General features: G+C 43.5%; 1 protein-coding gene across 1 annotated transcript in view; it reads right to left on the minus strand.

Annotated features, from left to right (window-relative positions):
• The window catches only part of LOC139009024 (BOS complex subunit NOMO1), a 49,717-nt gene that overhangs the window by 17,768 nt on the left and 6,861 nt on the right, over positions 1-25,088 (minus strand). Inside the window, exons 4-16 of the mRNA XM_070412916.1 lie at positions 23,652-23,752; positions 22,837-22,943; positions 20,462-20,534; positions 18,108-18,260; positions 17,002-17,139; positions 16,591-16,680; positions 13,862-13,967; positions 13,533-13,683; positions 9,222-9,396; positions 7,700-7,841; positions 6,274-6,405; positions 4,837-4,973; positions 3,251-3,338 (exon numbers count right to left, since the gene is read on the minus strand). Coding sequence (XP_070269017.1) covers positions 3,251-3,338; positions 4,837-4,973; positions 6,274-6,405; positions 7,700-7,841; positions 9,222-9,396; positions 13,533-13,683; positions 13,862-13,967; positions 16,591-16,680; positions 17,002-17,139; positions 18,108-18,260; positions 20,462-20,534; positions 22,837-22,943; positions 23,652-23,752 — 1,593 coding nt within the window. The remainder of the gene's footprint in view (positions 1-3,250; positions 3,339-4,836; positions 4,974-6,273; positions 6,406-7,699; positions 7,842-9,221; positions 9,397-13,532; positions 13,684-13,861; positions 13,968-16,590; positions 16,681-17,001; positions 17,140-18,107; positions 18,261-20,461; positions 20,535-22,836; positions 22,944-23,651; positions 23,753-25,088) is intronic.

Raw genomic sequence — 25,088 nt, forward strand, 5'->3', positions numbered from 1 at the left:
CAATTCCAACATTTGAAATCCAAAGGCACCACCTCAGTTGAAGACCCACAATATACGATGGCATCTTACCCATGACCCAAGCCAGTTAATGGCCTACTGACAAGCTCAGGATGTTCCTTTCTATAACTTAACAATGCACAGTAGTTTAATCCACACAGACCCAGCTAACAGATATGTGCACAAGAAAGAACAGGAAAGGCATTACCACAACAACTAAGACGGAGAATTTTCTACTTAACAGATTCTGTTAAAAATTCAAAAGATAACCATAGCCTGAGCTCCTTCCCATAAATATTCCTAAACAGGGCATGGGGCAGGGGAAGGCCCAGAAAATTATGAACCAATCACAGAAAACACTCTCATGCCAGAAGTTTATGAGTGTACCACTCAAATAGAGGCATATGGCATCATTTGCCAGAGAAATACAGTCAATTTCAGAAAGGAGAAAAGTCTAACAATGTATTCCCACTGAATGGTCATTAACCCACATTTTTGCAATATTTCCTACAAAAACTGACATTAGTTCAAACCACCTCTGCTGTGTGCATCACACAGTGTAAGCCCCAGTGCAGCACCTAGTAGAAAGAAATTAGGTTTCTCTGTTCATTTTATTTGCTCTTTCATTTGACAAATATTAATGCACCAGCACCTACTACAAGCCAGGTATTGTGCTAGGTACTGGAACATAGCAGGAAACAGATAAGGCCCCTGCCATCAGGGGCTTACCGTCTACAGAGGGAGGCATCTGACATCTATTGCAGACCAGTTATGAGCTAAGTGCAGTAAAGGAAAGAACTGAATGCTGTGAGCAGCAGCATGACAGCGAGATATAAACGACACCGAGAGCCCTCCCACCCCTGGAAAGTAATACCTGAACCAAGAAGTGACAGTGGGAAGGCACAGCTGGTTGAAGAGTGGAATGTGAGGACAGGGAGAGCACTTAAGCAAGAACATCTAAATCAAGGGCTTGCTAGGTGCTTCCCCAACAGCTGTCCTTCCTTCCTTGACACCAGACCTGGGTTATGTTTACAGTGGCAATGTGTCCAGCCTCAGCAACATAGCCAACTGTCCCAGCCTCCCTTGCAGCTATAAGTGACCATGTGACACGGTTCTGGCTAATAAGACATAAAGGAAGTTTACTGGAGGAGGAGGCATGGAAAATGTTTGCCTGTCCCTCTCCTGGTCTCTCTGCCTTAACCATAACAAGATGGCAGCCATCTTGAAAACACAAGGGAAAAGGCTAAAAGAATCATAAAGACACCAACCCTAAGCTCTACCAGCCACCAAACCCATGCTTGTAGCCACAGCTGCTAGACTTTGTTATCAAGCCAAATTAAGCCCCACATCTTGATGGCACTATTGTACAGATTCTGTTACTTGCAGCCAAAGGCATCCTAACTGAAACACATAAGGACAGAGTGCCTGGAGCAGAGAGAAGGGCAGGCAGGCTGGCTGGATTATACGGGAGCTCAAGGTCTGGTTAAGGACTTTGTATTTCACCTTGAGAACCAAGAGAAGTCACTGAATCATTCTTTAGAAAAATGCAAAATAAAACCACGAGATACTACTTTATACCTAGCAGGATGGCTATAGTCAAAAAGACAGATAGTAAGTAATATTGGTGTAGATGTGAAAAAACAGGAACCCTCATGCATTGCTGGCGGGAATATCTAATGGTACATACAGCCTCTTTGGAAAACAATTTGGTAATTTCTTTAAAAAATTAAACATAAATTTACCATATGATCCAGCAATTCTATTCCTAAGCATTTATCATCCCAAAATGTAAACAGATGTTCACACAAAGGTACACAAATATTCATAGCAACATTATTCATAATAGCCCCAAACTGGAAATATTCACCAACTTAGGTATCTACCAAGTAGTGAATGGATACACAAAATGTGAAATTGTATCCTGCACAATGGAATACTATCTATACTAATATAAGGGTAATATGCTTATTAGACCAGACATCTTCTGGACGACCTTCCGGACGTCCTTCTGGACAAAGCCATGGTGGCGGGGCCGAGGCAGAGTTGGTTAGGGGTGATCAGGCCAGCAGGGGAGAGCAGTTAGGGCGATCAGGCCGGCAGGGGAGAGCAGTTAGGGGGATCAGGCTGGCAGGCAGGTGAGTGGCTAGAAGCCAGCATCCCGAATTGCAAGAGAAGTCCTGGATTGGAGAGGGTGCAGGGTGGGCTGAGGGACTCCTCCCTCCCATGTACAAATTTCGTGCACCGGACCTCTAGTTTAACAATAAAAAGGAATAAACGATAAGTACCTGCTACAATATGGAATCCAAAACATTACAATGAACTTCAAAAACATTATGCTAAGTGAAAGGAGCCAGACAAAATTGTATGATTCTCAATTATATGAACTGTCCAAAAAAAAGGCAAATCCATAAAGACAAAAAATTGATTAATGCCTGGAGAGGAAATTCACTATAAACATGTATGAAGGATATTACGAGGTGATGAAAATGTTCTACAGTGGGTTATAGTGATGGTTGTTCAACTTGGTAAAATTGCTAAAAATGGTTATATTGTATGTTTTAAATGGGTGAATTTTATGGTCTGCAAATTGCATCTCAAAGTTGTTAAAAGAGAGAGAAACCACCAAAGTATTTTAAGCACGGTGGGAGATGATCCAATTTTTATTGGCCAATAGTATATTTTTATAGTTGAAAGGGTCTAATCACTTTGTTATACACCTGAAACTAATCTAATATTACATGTCGTCTGGCTGGCGTGGCTCAGTGGTTGAGCATCAAATTATGAATCAGGAGGTCACGGTTCAATTCTCAGTCAGGGCACATGCGCGGGTTGTGGGCTCAATCCCCAGTGTGGGATGTGCAGGAGGCAATGATTCTCTCTCATCATCGATGCTTCCATCTCTCTCTCCCTCCCCCTTCCTCTCTGAAATCAATAGAAATATATTTAAAATAATAATAACAATAATATTACATATCTACTGTAATTGAAAAGTAAATTTAAAAAAAAAGTGAAAGGGCCCAGCGGTCTACTCAACTGAAGCTCAAGAGACTTGCCAGGCCCCAGCTCTAATTCTTTGGGTAAAAACACTACTCCTTGCAGAGGAAAGAGATAGAAAAACAAGAGTGCACTGACCACAGCCAAAATTGATAGCTTGATGCAAATAGAACTGAGGTGGGAAGAAATGCCTTTAAAACCATCCTCTGGTGCCTCTCTGTTTCCCTAGCACGTAGCACATCAATCCTCCCAGACTCACCAGGCTTGGACAGGCAGAAGCGGTTGACTCCTTTGGAGAGGTTATAAATCCCCACATTCTCAGGTCCATTTCCATCCTGATAAAACTCCTAAGGGACCAAAGCCAATACAATGACTTACCGGGGGAGATGGAGACACAAGATGATTAATAATATTTCTGTTTCAGAACCAGTCATCTGTTTTGCCCATTAATCATTTGAGCAGTTGGGTGCCACAGGAAAATTAAAAACCTTCAAAAACTTCCAACAAAAAACGTGCTCTTTTTCATTTGGTCGACTAACATTTATTGAGCACCTGCTTTGTAACAGACCCAGAGCTGGGCTTTGGTTGTTGACAAGGCTCCTGTTCTCAAGTGGTTTACATTCTAACATAGGTAGACAGAAAATCAATGTGGTCAACAAAGGAATTAGAGGACTTCAGTCAGTAAGTAATAGAGCTATAAGGAAAATCAACAGGGATCTGAATATAGAGTGATCCCCGTCGGTGTCTTTAGCTTGTTGGTCTCAGGGCAGGCCTCTCCTGAGTAGGAAACATTGCGGCTGCAGCCCGAGTGATGAGAATAAGGAAGTGCAAACATTTCTGGAGAAGACATAGCATTCCAAGCAGAGGGAAGAGCATGTGTAAAGGCCCAGAGAAGGGAGTGAGCTTACTGTGGGTTGGGAGAAGACCCGAGTGCTGAGGATGAGTGAGCAAGGTAGAAAGTGGTAGGAGGTAAGATGGGAGTTGGGGGTGGGCCTTGTTGGCCATCATTAAGGAATGTGGATCTTATTCTAAGGGAAACAGAAATGCAATGGAGGATTTAAGGGAAGAAATGGCTTCCAAATGTCTATCACTTATTCTTAACTGGTTTCCTAAATGTCTATCACTTATTCACCATTTTCAATTCCTCAGCATCTAACATAGTAGTCACTTAATTGCTATTTGCCTCGGTTTCTCTACTGGCACCTGACAATGACATTTACCAATGCTTCAAGTCAAAAAATTATATAAAATTCATAAATGGACCTCTATAGGTCTGCACAATGTTTCCTTTCCAGAAATCCATCTGGTATACTACCTATCAGGCCAGGGAGACCACATCAACAAGAGAATAAGATCCTGTCTAACAGTTCTGTCCTCTGAACCAAAATAAATATACCAGAGAAACTCAGTCAGCTGCACCTGTTAATAATAGCGGTATATACCAAGGAAATTTTAAATGCATTAAAGCTTTACTTAAACCTCCCTATAACCCTGAGAAGTGGATATTATGATCTCAGTTTTAGAAGAGAAAAATGAGGCTCAGAAACATTAAATGAAGTTGCCCAAGGCTACACAACCACTGTGCTTTGCACTACATCAATGACTCCCCCAAATCATCAGTTAGAATTTAATGTGAGGCCAGGAAGTGACCCAAATAAAGGCATCTTCCACTGAGGTATTTTAAATGCTTCCGATGAAGCTTTCTATATTAGGTGGCTGAGTGGAGGGGCAGAAAAGGAAATCTGACTAGACTTATGGTTATAATCTTCTTGGCATACTAATCCCTCTTGCTCTCCAAAGGCACGTGCCCTTCCAGATAAGAGGATCCTCAGAAGCCACGCATACCAGAGTGATGGCATGAGAAAGGGAACATCTCAGCATATAGCCCGTCTGCCTAAACTCAATCGCTGACACATCGTCTTCCAGAACCTCCACCTCCAGACTCTTGTTCTTCCAGCACCAATCTTCATGCATGATGCTTACTGGAAAAGCACACAACACAAAGAGACACATGGGCATAGAGCACAGCACTCCTGGAATACCACTGGAAAAAATTATAATGAATTCACTAATTATTTAAAAATGTGTGTATACATATACACACTTTAAATATGCATACATACATATGTATATACATACATATCAACAAACATAATACACACACACAAATAGCAATGCTTAGAAGTAACTACTAAAGAAAAATTGAAACCAATGGCCATTAAAATCACCAAGACAGAAATTCAATTGTGTTTAAACATCAGGCTACTAGTAAGATATTCAGAAATCACCAAACTTTTTCTGTCATGAGCCACAGAGCAAATATTGTCAACTTTGTAGGCCACATGGTCCCAACTATTCAACTGTTTACAGCAGGGGTCCTCAAACTTTTTAAACAGGGGGCCAGTTCACTGTCCCTCAGACCGTTGGAGGGCCAGACTATAGTTTAAAAAAAAACTATAAACAAATTCCTATGCACACTGCACATATCTTATTTTGAAGTGAAAAAACAAAACGGGAACAAATACAATATTTGTATTTGCATGTGGCCCGCGGGCCATAGCTTGAGGACACCTGGTTTACAGTATACAACCAGCCATAAACAATATGTAAACAAATGGGCATAGCTGTGTTCACATAAGACTTAATTTATAAAAACAGGCTGTTGGCCCTGAGGCTGTAGTTTGCCAACACCTGATATAATGGAAAATGTAATTCCCCAGAAAAAGGAGTAGATTTTACAAGCTATTCTCTGCCAGCAGCTCCAAGCTGAACTTTGAAAAAGCAGAAATACAATATGGCAATGAGTACTTCTTGAGAAACTCAGGGAAAAGAGAACCAGTGTTTGCCAGCACCCACTGCTTTACCAGGCACGGTGCAAGAGCTTTACACCTATGTTTCATTTAGTCTTACCTCCTGCAGAAAGTCTATCACTCCTCTTATACAGATGAGAAAACTGAGTCTCAGGGATGGCCAAGGTCACACAGCTGCTAATGGCAGCACACTGTGCTATCATTCCACACTCGCTTTTTCAGCATTTAGAAATCAAATGGCATGAATGAGGGCACCCTCCCAAAAGAAAAGAGTGTGGGTTATCCTGATATGGTGGCAGCTGGTTCTTAGAGCCTCAGTTAAATAAAGCACATTCAAGGTCACAGGTCAGAGAAGAGCTAAACAAGTAAGAGTATACATTTGGGATGCAATTTGGGAGCTGGGTTTTAGAACGCTTAGAAAGAAGGCCATGAGGGCGTGTGAGGGCCATGAGAGGCTGTCTTAGTGTCTTACTTTTGTATTTTCCAGGGAGCACATTGTCAAACGTGAAAGTCATCGAGTTGACCTTGCCGGAGAGCTGGAGGCTCCGCTTCTCGCCCTGGCGGCTCAGGGACTGCAGGGTCACCAGCAGGTCGCCGCAGGTGTCTGCAGAGAAAAGACGGGAGGGCCTCATTTGACTGCCCTCATGAACCAGAGCACACGTTCGACCTCTGTGTGCTGCTTGCTATCTTTTATCTCCTGAAGGCCAGTGCCAGGGTTCCTTTAAAGCTAACATGTAGCTGCTCGATTCTAAAAAGCCTCCCATGTTGGACATCAGTACCAAGCAAGGAAACCACCACTGGGGAAAGCAGTGCCACCATTTATTGAAATGGGGAAAGTAGTACTTATGGAGCACCAAGAAGAGACAGAGAAAAAGAGAAAGGTGATGAAAACTTACTTAATACCCACTTTATACTAGGCATAGAACTGGGCCTCTTATCATCATCATCATCATCATCATCATCTTAATACTAGTAGCCCTACGCACGAATCCGTGCGTAGCTTGCTGCCACTTGCCTCAGCTGGCCACCCATCCACCACCAATGGTAGCTCTCTGCTGCTCATAGCTCTCCGCCCACTTCCCCGCCCTCCTGTAGCTCTCTGCCCACTGCCCCGCCCTCCTGTAGCTCTCCCGCCACTCATAGCTTGCTGCCCCGCCCTCCTGTAGCTCTCCACCACGTGTAGATTTGTTACAGCATAACGGATAATTAGCATATTCCTCTCTTATTATATAGGGTTACTAATAATAGCAAAGATTTAAATAGCTCTTGCTGTGTCCCAAGTACTTCTAAAGGCTGTATGTACATACACTAACTCACTTGACTGTCACAACAAGCCTATGAGGCAGGTACTATTATCATCTCCATATTCTAGATAAAGGACTCAAAGCACAGAGAGTTAAGTAATTTGCCCCAGGTCACACAGCAAAGGTTCAAGCCCATGTGGTCCGGTTTCAGAGTCTATGCAGTCACTGTGCTACACTGTCTTCTGATGACCACATTTAACCTTCATTAAAACCCTCTGACAGCAGCAGTATTGCCATTTGTCAGAAGGAAAGCAGAAGCTGGGAAAGTAAATGCCGAGTCTCCTACCTGGAGAGTGACAGAGCTGGGACTGAAACCGGGGCCTAATTCCACCTTCCTTTCAGAGCCAGAGGGAGAAAAAGAGACCCACATGTTCTTTCAGGAGCCAACGCAGAACGACTCCCACAGAAATGTTTCTATGACGCACTGTGGCAATTTTTCAAAAAGAACTAGATGCAATATGACCCTCCAAACCACTGCCCAGGAGCAGCTTCTGCCTTCATCTTTAACGCTGCCCCGTGAGGGGAAGCTCACCCCCGCCCCCACAGGCGTGCTTCTGTGAAACCATCTGTTCCTGCTTGCCATGGACATCTTACCCAAACACGAGACTTTCCCAGAAACTGATGCCAAAAACTGCACAAAGGCCACATCCATCACAGGCCTGTCCTTCACAGTGAGAGGGAACGTCTGGGGTTTCAATGTCAGCCCCGCTCGGGTCTCTGCCTCAGGAACCACCACCTGTGGGAACACAGGGCACCATCAGCTATATCAGGGTTGCTGCTCCCCTGGCCTACAGGGCACCAGAACATTCATCTGGGCCCAAGGTCAAACATTTCCAAGGACAAAGGTTCATTTCTAGGCCGAGTTTTACACTCACAACAAATATGCAAGTAGCCAGTGTGAAGACAACACATTTCTAATCAGACAAAAAACCCATCCCCAGCAGTGCCTTGGTGCAAACAAAAGCCCATTGGGCATAACTCTCCAGAGACACCCGAGCTGTGGTCCATCACCTGAACACGGGGTGGAAACCACACTTAATCCCAGAACCTTTTCCTGGCTTGAGGTCACACATGACATAAGCTATGAACTTGCCGATGCTGCTTGGGTGCCCAATAGTGAAATTACGCCATTTTCTTCTTCCTTTTCTTCTATGGGCCTTTCTCAGGCTAACGAGAGGGACTGGGAAAGAAGGCAATGGTCACGTTTTTCATCCCTAGTAAAGATTACATTTCGGAACTGCCCTTCCTTGGATAAGTCCCTGCTCTGAAAGGGCTTCCAAAGGCTTGTCAGTATGGCCAGCTTTGCAAGAAGCTGCTGTCTAGTAAAGGAGCTGTCAGTCCACACACCACCCTGTGCGATGGAAGCAGGGAGACACTGTTCTCCCACACCTTTCTCAGAGGGAGGGATCCTACTTGCCCTAGAGGAGAGCAAGTCATAAAAGGAACCTTCCCAGCCCGCTCCATTCCCTCACTTGCTCTTTCTCAGGGAGGAGGAGCAGCAGCTGACTTGATGGGTGAGGGTGTGAAATCCACTGAGACACGGCCTTTCCCCGTGGGCAGGGCCTCTGCGCTGAAAGGCACAGTGGGCTGACCTCTGGTCCTGTTGTGTCTCCTGCCTGCTGGCCTCATCTGTGCTCACCGTGCAGTGAGACCAAGGGCCGAAGTCTCCCAGCCTCTCTGCTTGCCCAGATGGAGAAACCAGTGGTGCCTGCCCAGTATCTCCCATTCAGGGCAAGGCGGGGAAAGGCCTCAAGTTCCAGAAGCCATGCACTGTGGAAGTTACTGAGCTGCCATTAATAAAGAGTTCATTTTAATTTCCTTTGGGACTCATGGATATTCTGCAGCAGCCAAAAGCCTGCGAAGGTGGAGGTGTGATTGGCAGCCGGATACTAAGCCCTAATAAACATCACACTGGAAAAGAGAAAGGCCTGTCCCATCATTTTTAAACTGATTGCCTGTCTGCTCCACTCACAGTGACATGCAGGAATGTAAAGATGTCAACATAAGAAGTTGGGAATGGAAATGCTCCTTCCCTAACGCATTCTGGCTAATAATAACCCTTTGAAAAATCAATGCTCTTTTTCAAATATCTTAACTAGAATAAAACTCATCATACCTGTACTTTGTAGGTCCCTGGTTTTGCTTTAAAACAAAATGATCCATGAGCATCCGTCTCCACGGTGACCAAAGACTTGTCCTTGTCTTGAGAAGACAGGACAACTTTGTATTTACTCATCTGCTTGACAGTGTCAGGGAAACGAATGATTGATATCTGGCCGCAGACACTGAACCTGCAACAAAGGGACCATTCATTCCAGCATGAGAACTCAATTATAACAGGAAAGGTGCTTATCAACCAAAATTACATGTCCATCTTCCAGCCCTTGTCCCTGAGACTAGATTCATCTTAAAAGACAGGAATGCAGCCCAAATGGTTCCAGTTTTAAAGGCAACCTTTGGAAAGATCGGACCTCTTTCTAATAAGGTAAAAGGCAGAGTGGGGGCCCAATACAGGGCTGTGTGTGTGTTCTGGGTGACATCTGACAGCCCCCCACGGTGGAAGTGACTTTTAGAAAATCTGTAGGTGATAAAAAAATGTTTCAGGTAATTGAATCTTTGGCAATGGAGCAGCCTTGGACTGAGAATATGGGCCAGTCCTTAAAAGCAAGAGCGGTAAGCTGCCTAAGAAAGTGTGGTATTACCAAGGCCATAAAACAAGGCAGTTATCAAAGACAACTTCCTCGCCTGTGATTACATATAATGTGTGGATAAGAGGAGCAATCTGGGAGATCTGAACATAAAAGGTAATTAAGTTAGAAAAATGCAAAGCTAAAGCTAAACTCCTTAGGAGCAAGGAGCCAAGAAAAGCAACTTGTAATTGACAAGCCCTATTAAGGTAATGATTCCGACCCGGCTGCATGAGCAGTGTGTAAAGGGCTCCAATGTGTGTCTGGAGAGGCCCCTGAAATGCACGTCCACACCCTGAGGAAGACCAACGAAGACCATCCTCAGTGATGCTCTTCACTTTCCCGTCAGCTGATGTGTCCAAGTACAGTAAGGTACCACAGCTGAAGGCCACGACGACTTCCTCAACGGACTAAAGGTTAAATTTTCTAATCTTAAAGAATCATTTTAGATAAAAATCAGTTGTCAATTCTGACAGAAAGATAACAAAGTGCTGGATTCAACCTTGGGTAACCATGGGTGAACTGGATAATGGAACACCCACTCTGCAGCAAATAAAGGAACGACAGAAGGCACAACAAAGTGGTGGAATATTGTGTGTGTGAAATCTGGGAATAATAAAGAGCCGTCATTTCTCAGTGCCTGACCCAGCCGAATGAGCTTCGGTGTGGGGGCCAAAAACTACAGCCCCGTGGCCAAGTCCAGCCCGCCAGCCCGCCAGCCACCTTGTTTTGTACGGACCTGAGCTGAGGATGGTTTTCATATTTTCATTTTCTTTTAACTTTTAAAAGGTTAAAGGAAAAATAAAATCAAAAGAATATTACATGATACATAAAAATGATATGAAATTCAAAATTCAGTGTCCTAAATAAAGCTTTATTGGAACACAGCCACACTTATTCATTTAGGAATTATCTATGGCACGTTCATCATAGAGACCATTAAGACCCAAGAAGCAACAAATATTTATTCTCTGATCCTTTACCGAAAAAGTGTGCTAGCCCCTGATGTAGATGAAAAGGTATGCACTTTGGTTCTCATATTCCTCTACTGCACACTTTCGGAATAAAAGGACAAGAGAATATTGATAAATTATTCTTAAGGACCTTTCATGGTCTCCTAATTCATGTCCATGTCAGGGCAAATGTCACCTAATTTACTTCAAGCTGAATCTCTCCTAAGTTTTAAATATTTTAAGCATAAGATCTGTTTTAGCTCATATTCCCAATTAAAGAGAAGTGTCCATATTATATTTCAACTATAATAAAAAAATTAATTAAAAAAAAAGAGAGAAGTGTCCAGTTACCCTAAACCTCAAATGTATATTGGTTTAGTTTAGAAAAATAAACTAAAAAAAAAAACAAACTGGTAGGAGAGTATTTGTTATATTGAAGGCCTTAAAAATTGATTTGTGTCAATAAATTCTTTCATCAGGGCTTAATAATTTATGAATAAAAACTGTTAATTTTGGTGTATTGCAGAATAACTATATCCTCATAGTCATTTGGACAGAAGTCAAAGAGTTTGTTTTTCTAATAAATTGAGATTTTTTTTTTAAGTAACAAACAATAAATTAAAAGGCAAATGTGCCATGTTGGCCCAAAAGGAAAATGATGAATTTCCCCAAAGGTGTTTTCTTTCTTTGACACCTATATTTCATTTTAAAGAAAATAAATATAAATGTATTTTCCCCTCTCCATGAACTGCACTTCCTCCATCCACCCCATTGTTTGAATAAGCAACCTGGGACTCTGACAGCACAAGACCCATTGATTCTCTCTCCATACTACCTGTCAAATCTCTACTTCTCACTCCCTCCCCTGCCAGCACCTGGTCCCAGCACCACCGTATCTCCTCCAGACAACTGTCACCACCTCCTTTCTAGTCTCTCCATTAGGTACTCTGGCTTCCTTCTGATCCATACTCCACACAGCAGCCAAAAAATAAAAAACCTTTCTAAAATGACCTGATCCATATCACTTGCTTGCTGAAAACTCTTCAACAGCTTTCCATTGCATTTGGGGATAAGCCCATCTCCACAAGATGGCTGCAAGTCACATAGCTCTCCCGCCTCACCACTGCCTCCAGCCACGCTGGCTGTCTTCCAGAGAGCGCCCTTCTCCCCCTCCAGGCCTGCACCCATGCTGTTCCCTCTACCTAGGAAGTTCTTCACTTAGCTAACTTGTAGTCCTCCAGAGGGTCCCAGTGACCCAGAGAGGCCTCCCATAGCTCCCCATTTAAATCAAGTCCTCTCAGAGCACCCGGTCTCTGCCCAGCACAACACCTACTTTCATTTACAATCACAAGTTTACTCGTCTTGAGTCTGTCTCCCCGGTAAGATGAAAGCCCTGGCTTTGGGGTGTTAGGTTTCTTTTTACTGTTATATACCTGGCATTTCTAACAGTGCTTCACCCAGAGTAGCTGTTCAAAATGTTTATCAAGGGGAAGAGGGAGGACGTAAGTCCAAGAATTGTGTCCTGAGCTCCATGACAGACATGGTACCAGGTTCCACAGTTGATGTACTTCCTGATTTCCCATTTGACATTGAATCCCAACCTTGACCAGGCAAATGGACTGTGTTTTCATGGCTCAGCTTCCTGGATCTCCCTGCCCATCAGGCACTACTTCATACCTAAAGCCCACCCTTCAAACACTGGCATTTCATTACTGGTGTACTGATTTCCCAATTCTACTTCTGGCTGCCACCTGCAGCCAAATCTTTAGGATTTACCTTCCATTCAAGCATCTATTGGAGAGCTCCACCTAGTGGCCCTACAGACTCCAAAACTGAACCCCCATCATCTAACTGGCTCTCCCTACTCACAGCCGGTGGCACCACAGTCATCCTGCCCCTCAAAACGGAAACCCCATCTGTCCTTCCCTTCCCTATAAGGCAAGCCCTCACCAACTCTCTTTTCAGGCCTCTTGTCTCTAAGTCTTGACCCCTTCAAAGCCATCCTCCACCATGCCACCTGAGTGCCTCACTAAACACAAAAGTCTACCCATGTTCCCTCCATGCTCACACTGTCCACTGGCCCCTGGGCCCCCAGTGGAGAAAGCCCTCAACTTCCAATGGGGTGTGAGGAGGTCTGCCCCTCCTCTGCCTGCCCAGCACTTCATGCGCCAGCAACACCAAGCTTTACACCACCATCACACCTGCTGCTCAGAAACTATGCACCTGTTCATGCTGCCTCTCTCCAAGCAGACGCTGTCCCTCTCCGTTTAAGTTATTGAGCACCTATTACTCTCAAGAAAGACGGCAGCATCCCCACTCTACAGGTAACACAAGTGCGAGGAAGATCTGAGATGTGACTCCAAGGTCAGGGTTCACTGCATCACACGTTACCACTATCTGATAAAACTACACAAATTCAACCACAGGATGTCCCCTCAAATGCAGTAAATACAACAAAACAGGGAGAACTATGACAACAGCTCAGAGCATCTTACAACAAACCTCCTCAACCAACTATAACATATTCCGAAGTCCTCAAGAATTAGGCCATGGAAGTCCCCACAGATGTGAAGTCCGACACGAAAGATCCTTTTCTTTAAGAATCCAGCATGTAAGTACCTTCAGTTGATAAGACTTAGCAATAATCTTTCAGCCTGAATTTCTCAATAGGAGTCTGAGACTGCATGTGGATCCTTGGCAGAAACAGTCAGATCAAAGGTGACTTTGTTCTCTGCTGGCTGCTGACATAAGCACTAGTGCTCCCAGACCCAAACATGATAACCTTACCCCGTGGCAATGATGTCAGCCAGCTGAGGAGTGTTAGGTGCAATTTTGATTGTGACAGTTTCAAAGTAGAGGTGCTCTTTCTGCGCATGGATGGTGTATGTGCCAGTGGTTATGTTCTCCAGACGGAACGAGCCATCAGCTTTTGTTTTGACTGTAAAACAAAACACGCCAACAAAAGATGAGCCAAAAAAGAACTGCGTAGCCCTCCATATTCACAGGAATGCGTGAGACAGAAAGCTGACATATTTTCACAGAGTCATTAGGATTCGGTTTCCTTTCCATTGGTCTGTGATCAAACACTAGCCCCAGGGGCCAACACGTCTGCCCACCTTTGATTTGGTTATTCAGAGTGACGACTGCCTCCGGAACACCTTCTCCTTTGGGCCCATTCAGGACCCGCCCAGTGACAGAGAATCCCATGACGTGGAACACGGGCTGGAAGATGAAGAACAGGAAGAAGGTTCTCGTGCATGAGCTGCAAACGTCTCCCTTATGCCACTCATGCCACCACTCACACCATTGCTCAGCACATCTCCCACACTGGCTTCTCCCAGTCCCGTATGCCAGCCACGCTCCTTCTCAGCTCACCTACACGAGTGGCTCCCCCACCGGCGGCACATTCCCTGAGTCTGTCTCCTTTCTTGTATTCTCAACAGCTGACATATTGATGTATGTCAAATAATTCAATAAAACAGATCTATAGATTTACTTCCCCAGCTAAAGATCACCAAGTCAGATTGGTGAGAGCCTCCTTACCCATTCTCCTTTCCTTCCTCCTCCCTCCAGACGTCCCATTTTGGAGTTCTCCAGCCCCCCAAGCTTAAACCCAGCATCACTTTAACATCAGTCTGTTCTGTGGATTTCACCTCAGCAAGGTCTCCCAAACTCTTCTCCTGCCTCTTCCTACCACACCCTGAATTCAAGTCCTTAACGACTCCATCCCAGCTGCTACACTGCCCACAGCGTTTTGCAGTTGGGTTATCTGTGTCTGCCCATCCCACTCCTGAGGGCCATGGCTTTGTTCTCTCTGCAGCCTCTATGTTCCAGCCACCCCGATGCTTGGTTCCTCAAGCTGGCCACATGGGTGCACCACATGCATCCCTCACAGGGGCTTCCACACCAGCTGCTTCCTCAGCCTGGATCTTCTCCCACACCTAGACAAGATCTGGCAGGAAGCCATTCATTTTCATCAATCAGGTTTCAGTTCAAACTGTCACCATCTCCGAGAAGCTTTCCCTGACTATCCTATCTCAGTAGTCCCTGTCTCCCACCCCAGCCAGTCACTGTCCATCATACTAATCTATTAGCTTCATCAAAAAATGACAGATATCTGAAATGTCCTTGTTTGATTTATTATAGTTGTTTACCTCCCATTAGAAATGTAAGATCCATAGAGATGAAGACTTTTTCCATCTTAGTCACTGGCACATAGTAGGCACTCAATAAATAACTCATGAATAAATGAATGAATGAATGAATGCATATATGCCACAGCATTTGAGAGAGCTTGAAAAAAAATAAAATGGCTTCCTTTTTATTCAGGTAGTCTTTCTTGAACCTTCTAAAAAGATGTGGTTTATCCACTTATTAATCCATATATCCAGTCAACAAACACTTTAGGTACCTATAATGTGCCAGGCACTAAGTCACATGTTAGGAATACAGTGAAGAGTAAGGCTGACCTCAGGCAGCTTACAGGCCCTCTCATACCTGAAATTCCCTTCACATCTCTGTTTAAAAACGTGTCTTTCCTCACTCAACTGCTCCTGCTCTTCTCCACAGGCCCCTGAAGCATGCAAGAACTTCATCTTCTCACCCTTCTCACCCGCTCCAGGGCACAGCACAACTGTCAAGTGCTTTCCTGAACCTCACAAAGCAGAGTCAGGACCCCATGGAGCATGCCACCTGAATGCCAACGCCTACCAGTGCAAGCTCCCTTAGTGCAGCACTTTCAAACGTAACATTACAAGAAAACAATTGAAATCTAATATTTTCAATAACTGTAACACGGGGTGGTCCGTTTAGGAAAGACTGTTATTTTCTTTTGGGATTTGCTCTATCTAGCTAATTTGCTACAGTAACCATTTTCAAATTCTGTAATTAAAGATGTGTGATGAAAAACACATTTACCCTCTATTTTAGGGCCTAAGGAGTTTATCAGGCTGCCATTCCTATCACCACGGTCCAAGCTCTGTCAGCTCTCACTGGTTGACTGCCACAGCCTCAACTGGTCCCTTGCTTCCACCTTGCCCCCTGGGAACTCTTCTCAACATTGTAGCCAAAGGCACCACACCTCTCCTCTGCTCAGAACCTCACCCAGAGTGGGGCTAATTGTCACCCAGAGTGGCCCACCAGGCCCGGTACAATCTGTCCCATCATCTCTCTGTCCTTCTGTCCTCTTCCTCCCTTCCTCACTCCTTCCATTCCAGCCACCCTGGCCTCCTGGGTCCCCCAAACTCTCTAAGCCTCAGAACCTTAGCATCTTCTATTCCCTCTGTCTTAAAACACCCTTCCCACAGAAGTATGGTTCACTGTCTCTTCCCCTTCAGGGTGTGGCTCAAATGTCACCTTCACAGCGAGATTTCCCGAGAACACCCTGTAAGACAGCCACCCATCTCAATCCTGAAAATGTGTAATCTTCTTTCTTGCTTTATTGCTCTAGAGAACACTAATCACTTTCTAATATACGTTCATTTATAAGTATATTCCTTTTCTGACATTAGAACATGAATTCCACAGAACAGGAATTTTGCTTTGTCCCTGCTGTAAGCCCACCCCTAGAACAGTACCAGAAACGATGTCACTGGCACTCAATAAACTTATTTCCCTGAATGAAGCAGCTATAACTAGGGCTCCAAGTCTCTAAGATAAAGACATGTAGTAAGAGGGCTGAGGTGTCTAGTGAATTCCAAGCTAAACGAGAAGAGTACAAGATTCTGGTGTTTCCAACAGCCCATCTTGATAAATTACTGATTATTTTCTTAAACTTGTTTGCAACACCTGTGCCCAGGGATGGGAACTCGAACAGCTGTCCCTCTAGAAGATGGGGAGTTCCTACCTCAATTTTCAGGCTGTCGTGTTCCACTGTAAAGTCAAGCCTGGAAGGAGCAACGTCAAAGGTAATCCTCTCCCCTCTGTAGAATGGAATCTGGAAGGAAGAGTCTGTTACTTGCTATGAGCCAATAACAAGATTCAGCCATCAATATTAGTAATCGATCCGGCAGCCCACGAATGACAAGGGGTACAAGGCAGGCCAAGAGGAACTATCATTCTGTTGCTGATTTTAAGAGAAAGGCCTGCATTTCTGCAGCTATTACAGAGGGGCCAGAGCCTTATCCTAAATAACTGCTAAATAAAATGTTCACAAAACCGCGGGCCAACCAGTTAGTCCTTATCACCCAAATGGCATCGACTCTGACTACACCCTAAGAGTCCCAAACACAAACAGAACGGAAACTGCCTCACTCACCACAGTGTAGCCCCCACTTGGCAAGGAAGAGAAGGAGAAGGTGCCATCTTCTTTGGAGACTGCGTGGCACAAATATACCAGACTCTTGTCTTGGGGCTGGAAGCCGGGCACTGGTGAGATGGTGCAACCCAGCACATCCTAGGCCAGGAAAAACAGAACATGACTTCCTTATCCACTTACATGTTCAGACTATCATCAAATAGCCACACTACAGGAAAACTTTCATAAGTTTTATGTCACAAAATATGTCTTTCGGAAATCTAAGGCATAGTAGAGGTAAAAGGAACAAAAATATTTACATTCAAGTTTAAAATGGCACACTTTTCTTGGAAAAAAGACATGATTGCCCATCCCTACAATGGGTCACCATTCTCCAGATAAGAAAACAGAGCTCAGATGGACAGACAATAGCGCGGGGAGGGCCTAGAGCAGTGGTTCTCAACCTTCCTAATGCCATGACCCTTTAATACAGTTCCTCATGTTGTGGCGACCCCCAACCATAAAATTATTTTCATTGCTATTTCATAATGTAATTTTGCTACTGTTATGAATCGTAATGTAAATATCTGATATGCAGGATGTATTTTCATTGTTACAAACTGAACATAATTAAAGCATATTGATTAATCATAAAAACAACATGTAATTATATATGTGTTTTCCGATGATCTTAGGTGACCCCTGTGAAAGGGTCGTTCGACCCCCAACGGGGTCGCGACCCACAGGTTGAGAACCGCTGGCCTAGAGAGAGGAAGGGATCGGGGAGGAGGGGGTCAATGCAGGGGAGAGGGGACACCTGTAATACTTACAACAATAAAGATAAATTTTTAAAAGAAAAGAAAAGAAAGAAAAAGGAGCTCAGGAAGGTGAAGAGACTGGCCCAAATTCGCACAGCCAGTAAGAGACAGAGCTGGGATTTGTCAGAAATGGATCTGATTGATTTCGAAACCTGTGCACTTTACACCAAACTCCACCATCTCCCAGGATAGACATTCAGTTTCTTATAAGTCAACAATGTTCTGAAACGTTGAGATTATAAATCAACCTTCACTGCATTTTAAATAGTATAGTCTCAGTGTCTCCTTTCTTCACTTTCCTTTGCTTACCTCTTTGGTTACTGAAGAAGAAAAGAGAAGAAACTTCACCCCTTTCATGGGCTCCCCATCACTGCGGACAGAGCCAGACACGTTGTATCCAGCCACAATCAGGGGACTGGCGGCGTTAGCATTGGAGTTGGTCACTCGCACAGTGGTGCTTGCCTACAAAAGAAGATTTTAACTTCCAAAAAAGGGAAATAGTGTATATAAATTTAAAAAGCACATATAGGGGGTGGCAAATTGATGTTTCTCTCTTACATCGATTTTTTTTTCTCTCTTCTCCCCCTTCTCTCTCTCTAAAGTCAGTCGATCAATCAATCAGGAAAGGAAGGAAGGGAGGGAGGGAAAGGGAGGGAGGGAAAAGGAGGGAGGGAGGGAGGAAGGAAGGAAGGAAGGAAGGAAAGAAGGAAGGAAGGGAGGGAGGGAGGGAGGAAGGAGGGAAGAAATAGAGAAACACTTGCAAAGTGTTTAAGAACATGGGGACATGAAAAAGGAACATAAAATTGCATATGTAGTATAATCACTATTTTTTCATGCACAAAATGAAGTAAAAGGAAATATGGCAAATGTAGATAATGGCAATTTCATCTGTATGATGACATTTTACTTCTTTTTTTTTTTAATATATTTTATTGATTTTTTACAGAGAGGAAGGGAGAGAGATAGAGAGCTAGAAACATCGATGAGAGAGAAACATCGATCAGCTGCCTCCTGCACACCCCCCACTGGGGATGCGCCCGCAACCAAGGTACATGCCCTTGACCGGAATCGCACCTGGGACCCTTCAGTCCGCAGGCCAACGCTCTATCCACTGAGCCAAACCGGTTTCGGCACATTTTACTTCTTTTACACATTTTCCCCCTTCCAAATTTTTTGTTTCCACTCCTTGATTCTTTATGTTTCAATTTTTAAAAGTGAGCATGCCTTACTTTTTCCCTATGTTTAATGGTATATAAAGCATATATTTTTTAAACTACAGTACGATTTATGTGGAGAAAAGTACACATATTCTAAGTGTCCAGGGCAGTGATTTTCACAAACTGAGCACACCATGCAAACAGTGCCAAAAACAGAACAGAACGAGCCCCACAGCCCCACTCGGGCTCATTTCCAGTCACGGCCCCCCTTCACGGGCAGCCAGCATCCTGACTTTTAACAGCACACTTTACTTTGAAACACAACTTTATATTAATAAACTAAATTCCTTTATGTATACAATTAACAATGTAAGCCTTAACATGTATTCTATTCGTAATATGTAAGCCACTGAGTTTTAAATAAAACATTTTTAAACCTAGGCTGAAACCATACCATCAATTTTAACTGCATAAAAACTATAGGGTAAAAACTGAAACACTTATTCTGATGCTTCTTGAGCAAGAATGAGACACAGCCTCAAAATTAACGTAAAAGCTAACATGTTGAAATGTCCCTTAAGTCTTTCTTATTTCAATTTGTTTTTCCACAGCTATTATAAAACCTCACCTAGTATATTTCTTCTTTTTTTTATCTTTTATTATAAACTATTTCAAACAATATAAGAAATACTCTACAGAACACCTATACACGCTCTAACCAGCTAAAGAAATGAGTAAAAATACAATTTAAGACCCTTACATCTCCCCTTCCTCCTCCCTCTAGAGATGTCAGTATCCTAATTAGCATGTGTTTGCCACTCCTACCTACATCTGTGCAATTTTTCCATATATGAATACATCCCTAACTGGTATGATCAGGAGTGTTTTTAGTTAAAATATAAATGGCATCATATTTCCTTATCCTTCGGCAACTTGCCTTTTTCCTTCACGGTAGGTTTTTAAATATAGTCGTATTGATGTATGTGGCTCTGGCGCATTCATTATGGCTGATGTGCAGAATTCGATTGTGTGATAAAAACCACAATCCACCCTCCTCTTAATGAGCATTTAGGTTGTGTGCAATATTTTGCTATTGCAAACAAAGTTGCAATAAACATTCTTATCCGTTCTCCTTGGGCACATATACAACAGTTTCTAGGATGTTAAGCTTATTTATAGAATGTTGTTCTTGACTGAAAAAAGCACAACAAAAAATCTCCTCAGGTTCTTTCGGGTTGATTTGGCTTAAGATAGCTGTAGTTAATAACAAACCCATTTCACAGCAGGAAGACGATATTTTTACCTAAAACTGAAACCAACATAAGTAACATCTGCTACAGTGAAGGAGTTTCACCTTATAAATTCCATCAAGCTCATCAGCAGCACCACTGTTTTTGCATCTACTTCTAGAAAACCATAAACTCATTTCACATCCTGAACCGAAACCCCTGCTGTCCCCAAACCAGCACGTTGTTGCCAAACTAAAGACATAACGGAAATGCTTACCTCTTTCAATGCCCAGGTTGGATGAGTTGCAAGGATTTCATAATCTCCAGGAAGGACTTTAAAAAATGCAAACCTAAGGATACAAAATACCACTTAACTCACTCCCAATAACCCGAGTAGTTCTCATTTTATGACCAATATTGGAAAGCACAGAAAATGGTGTTTGAATTATCACAAACTTGCCGTTAGCTGGTTAGTGAGCATAAACAAAATTTCATCCTTCACTGCGCAAAGCCACATCAGACAGCACTTACTGAGCACTTACTGTGTGCAAGGATAGGTATCCTGTGTGCCGACAGGAAAGAGGGTTTATGTTTTCCTTAACCCCCAGGAATTCTGGCCTAGAAACCAATCACTGTGGTTTAGCAGGCGTCAGTCATAGAATAGGCAAGTGAGTTTTGACAGAGGTGACAGGCATGAATAGGCAAGAAGGGAGTGATGTGTCAAAGGTACAGAAGTGAAAAGGAGTCACATGTAAGGACAGAGAACAGATCTGATAAGGCTAGGCAGACACTAATGATATGGGAGGAAAAATGATAACAACCTCTGAATCCTATGCAAGAGCGTTTTTCCACAGCTATTATAAAACCTCACCTAGTATCAGGGGGCTGATATCAGAGCCCGAGTGGGCCTGTTATCAGAAACAAATATGACATTATGGGCTTGTATGCAAAGCAACAGCAATGAAAGCAGAAGCCAGTGAAGATCTCTCAGGTAGCTACTGACTAACCAAGACCATAGTGAAATGAGCTGAGGTTGGAAATGGAAGGATTCTGACACATTTAACCCTTTCGATCTGCAAAGCACCAGACAATGAGAGGGCTAGTTCTAATAAAATGAACTACAAAAAGCATTCAATTTCTTCTTCTGTAGTGGTATTTTATTATATCAAACTAGAGGTCCGGTGCACGAATTCGTGCACTGGGGGATGGGAGATTCCCCTCAGCCCGATTGCAAGAGGGCGCAGGCCAGGCCAACGACCCCACAGGTGCATGATTGGGGCCGGGGAGGGATGCAGGAGGTTGGCCAGCCAGGGAGGGACCGCAGGAGGGCTCCAGGCATGTCCGGCCCGTCTCACTCAGTCCCTATCAGCCAGAGCCCAGCAGCAAGCTAACCTACCGGTTGGAGCATCTGCCCCCAGTGGTCAGTGCATGTCATAGTGAGTGGTTGAACAGCCTTAGCATATCATTAGCATATTATGCTTTGATTGGTTGAATGGCCGAATGGCTGACCAGACACTTAGCATATTAGGCTTTTATTAGATAGGATGTTGCCTGTAATAACTGGATAGGGCTTGGCAATCACTTTGCTACAATAAAATTGAAACTGCCACTGGATTTTGGTCTTAGTAAGATGTAGCCTACACTTCATGTCCATGATATCCCTGGTCTATAAGTTAGTATCTTCATTTAGTTAGTGCAGATAAAGAGATTCAGAAAGATCAAGTCATTTATCCCAGCAAGGTCAACAGCAAACTACTAGCCTAGAGAAAATGAGAACTCCACATTCCTTCTATAGACCAGGGCTGGTGAGGCATCAATCAAGTGTTATTTCAAAAATAATTTCAACAATCATTTAAAAATCGAATGACTTACTGACAGATTCATTATAAACTTCAATTTTGCAGCTTAGTCAATTCTGCATATTAAAGTAGTAATGATCTGAATGCTCTCAAAATTATCAGTTGGAACTATTCTGCTATTAATCTTGGCACATCTGTTAACATTTACAACTCAGTGATATAAATCCATTAAATAAATGCTTTAAATTTGACTTAACAAGGTTAATTAAGTAGTCATCATTTGAACTACAAAACAATTTTGGTGTAACAGGGATAAAATGATTTGTAAAAATAATTGAGCTAACCTATATTTGAGGTAAGTTATTAAGCACATATGTCATGCCAAAAAGCTTGAAATACTAACACTAGGTAATTTAATCTGCTCAATAACTTTAGGATGGAAAATTCCATAATTATTATCATTTTTGAATGAGGAAATGGAGGCCAAGAGACCTTAAGTAACTTGCTCCTGGTTAAACAGCTAGTAAATGGGAAAACCAGGATTCAAACCCAGGCTCTTGGGCTCCAGAGGCAGTGCAAACCATTAAATAAAGACCGACTACATGCCAGGTCCTGCAGTAGGTGCTTGATAGGTGTTATCTCATATTCAGTAACCCCGCCAATGCTACATGCAATGGGTCAAATGACTTCCATTATACAGATGAGGAACTTGAGGCCCTGACGGGCATGAATTTGTCCAAAGTTAAGAGGCCAAATTAGGATTTGAACTGAGGTCTCCCTAAATCCAAAGCTCTCCCACCTACATCAGAGCCCCGCTCTAGCGACAAGGCAGGATGACACAAGCACAACTCACTTTCCACCAGGCTGTGTAACTGTGGACTGGATCTTCGCTTCGGTCCCTGTGCTTCTCAGAGACACCTGAACTCCAGCAGGACCCAGGGGCTGCCCTTTGCTGAGAACCTGTCGTGGAGAAGGAGGTTGAACTTGACCTAAGAGCAAAGTGCTCCTCTCAAGAGATCCTGCTCCTACTCCCCACAGGGGGCTGATAACCTTTTTTGGGTGAAAATTCCTTTGAAAAGGTGATGGAGATCATGGATACCCTTCTCAGAGAGGTTTGAGGGACTGTGAGAGGGAACAGTAACAGTATGGTAATACTGTGTTTCATTGACTCTAAGACACCGTCAGTTAAAAATGTACAATTATTTTAGAAAGTTTGGAGTATAGAGATGATCCTCATCTCTAACAGGAAACCCACACATAAAGAGGGAACAAAAGGGCCTCCCTCTCAGTGTAAAAGTAAAGAAGTAGACCTGACATGCAGAAAAAAATAGCAGGCAAATGTGCACATCTCAACCTTGATGCTGGATGGAGGGAAGAAAAAAAATTCTCCCGGGAATCTGTCCCTATAAAAGGCCACTCCTGGCACTTACACGCTAACAGCCTCTACTCTTACAGGGTAAGAGCAACAACCTAGATCGGACCCCTAAAAACACCCACTACATTTCATACTCGATTTATCCAGTTCCCAGATCCTCTCGAAGCTTACCTGTGGGTCCCTTGTGTGATCAAAGTCCCCAGGTTAAAAAGTGCTATTTTTCTAAAGGTAAGAGAAGACCCAGTGGATACTACAGAGCAAACGTTAAAAGTAAGGCAGTTCTGAAACCAAACCTTTCCATTCACAGAGAAGCCCGTGAACACAAAGTTGATGTCCCCGCCCTTCGTGCAGATGTCATTGACGCCATCCACATAGAGTTCCACGCTCGTTGGTTCTGAGGGATGAAGATGGGAATGGGGTACAAGACATGAAGAAGTTTAGCTCTGGGAAACTGTCTAGATAAAATGCAATTTACTGGTTAACTTTCACTTTATTTATTCTTGAGCACTTAATATAGTCGCATGGTTCAAAATCCAAAGGTATAAAAGGCAGGCAGGGAAAGTCTCTCTCCCACCCTTCTTCCCTGGACGCTCAGTTTCCTGCCCCTGAGGGAACCAGTGTTTAGAGGATAATATATTCTTGTAACAGTCTTTCAGCCGAGTTGTATCTCAGAGTCCCATGGAAAATTCAGTGAGCACCAACCAGCTTTAGTCACTGAATGTTTACCACAGGCCAGGCACTGAGCTAAAGGCATTTAATTCTCAAAACTACTGTAAGAGGTAGATAGTAACATTTACAATTGATTGAGGGGTAAACGGAGGCATGGGAAGGTTAATGGATCTCTCAAAGTCACAGCACTTGTGAGTTACAGGACCCCAATTCAAGCCACAAAAATCTGGTTTCAGTTCTGTTCCCTGACCAAGTACATGGGTTCAACCATATTAAACCAGGGCCATAAGCTCCAATGCCCCCAGAGAGCAAATGGGTAAGTAGTAAGCAGGCAGGCCAAGTGGGGACTATGTGAATGGCTCGATCCCCAATAGGGGGTGTGCAGGAGGCAGCCAATCGATGATTCTCTCTCATCATTGATGTTTTTCTCTCTCTTTCCCTCTCCCTTCCTCTTTCTGAAATCAAGAAAAATATATTTAAAAAAATAATTTAGAACAAAAAATTACACACAAACACACAGGTGAAGATGCCAATAAAAAATGGACAGAAGCTTTGAACAGGTACCTCACAAAAGAGAATATCCAAATGGCCAATAAACATAAAAAGTGTTCAACCTCGCCCTAGCTGGTTTGGTTCAGTGGACAGAGCATTGACCTGCGGACTGAAGGGTCCCGGGTTCAATTCCAGTCAAGGGCACATGCCCAGATTGTAGGCTCAATCTCCAGTAGGGGGCGTGCAGGAGGGAGCCAATCAATGATTCTCTCTCATCATTGATGTTTCTATCTCTCTCTCTCCCTCTCCCTGTCTTTCTGAAATCAATATATATTTTAAAAGTGTTAACCTCATTGACCATTGAGGACAATCAAATCAAAATCACAATGGATACCACCACATCCCCACCAGAATGGCCAAAATGAAACAGACGGACTGTGCCACGCTCTGGTGAGAACGTGGAGCAACTGGGACCCTTACACACTGTTGGGAGAGGAGAAATCGCTATATCTACTTTCCATGTTTCGCCATATCTACTAGAGCTGAGCACGTAAAAATTCTATCGCCCA

Source organism: Myotis yumanensis, unplaced genomic scaffold, assembly GCF_028538775.1.
Source record: "Myotis yumanensis isolate MYYU_CA2020_CCGP unplaced genomic scaffold, mMyoYum1.0.hap1 SCAF_4, whole genome shotgun sequence".
NCBI lineage: Eukaryota > Metazoa > Chordata > Mammalia > Chiroptera > Vespertilionidae > Myotis > Myotis yumanensis.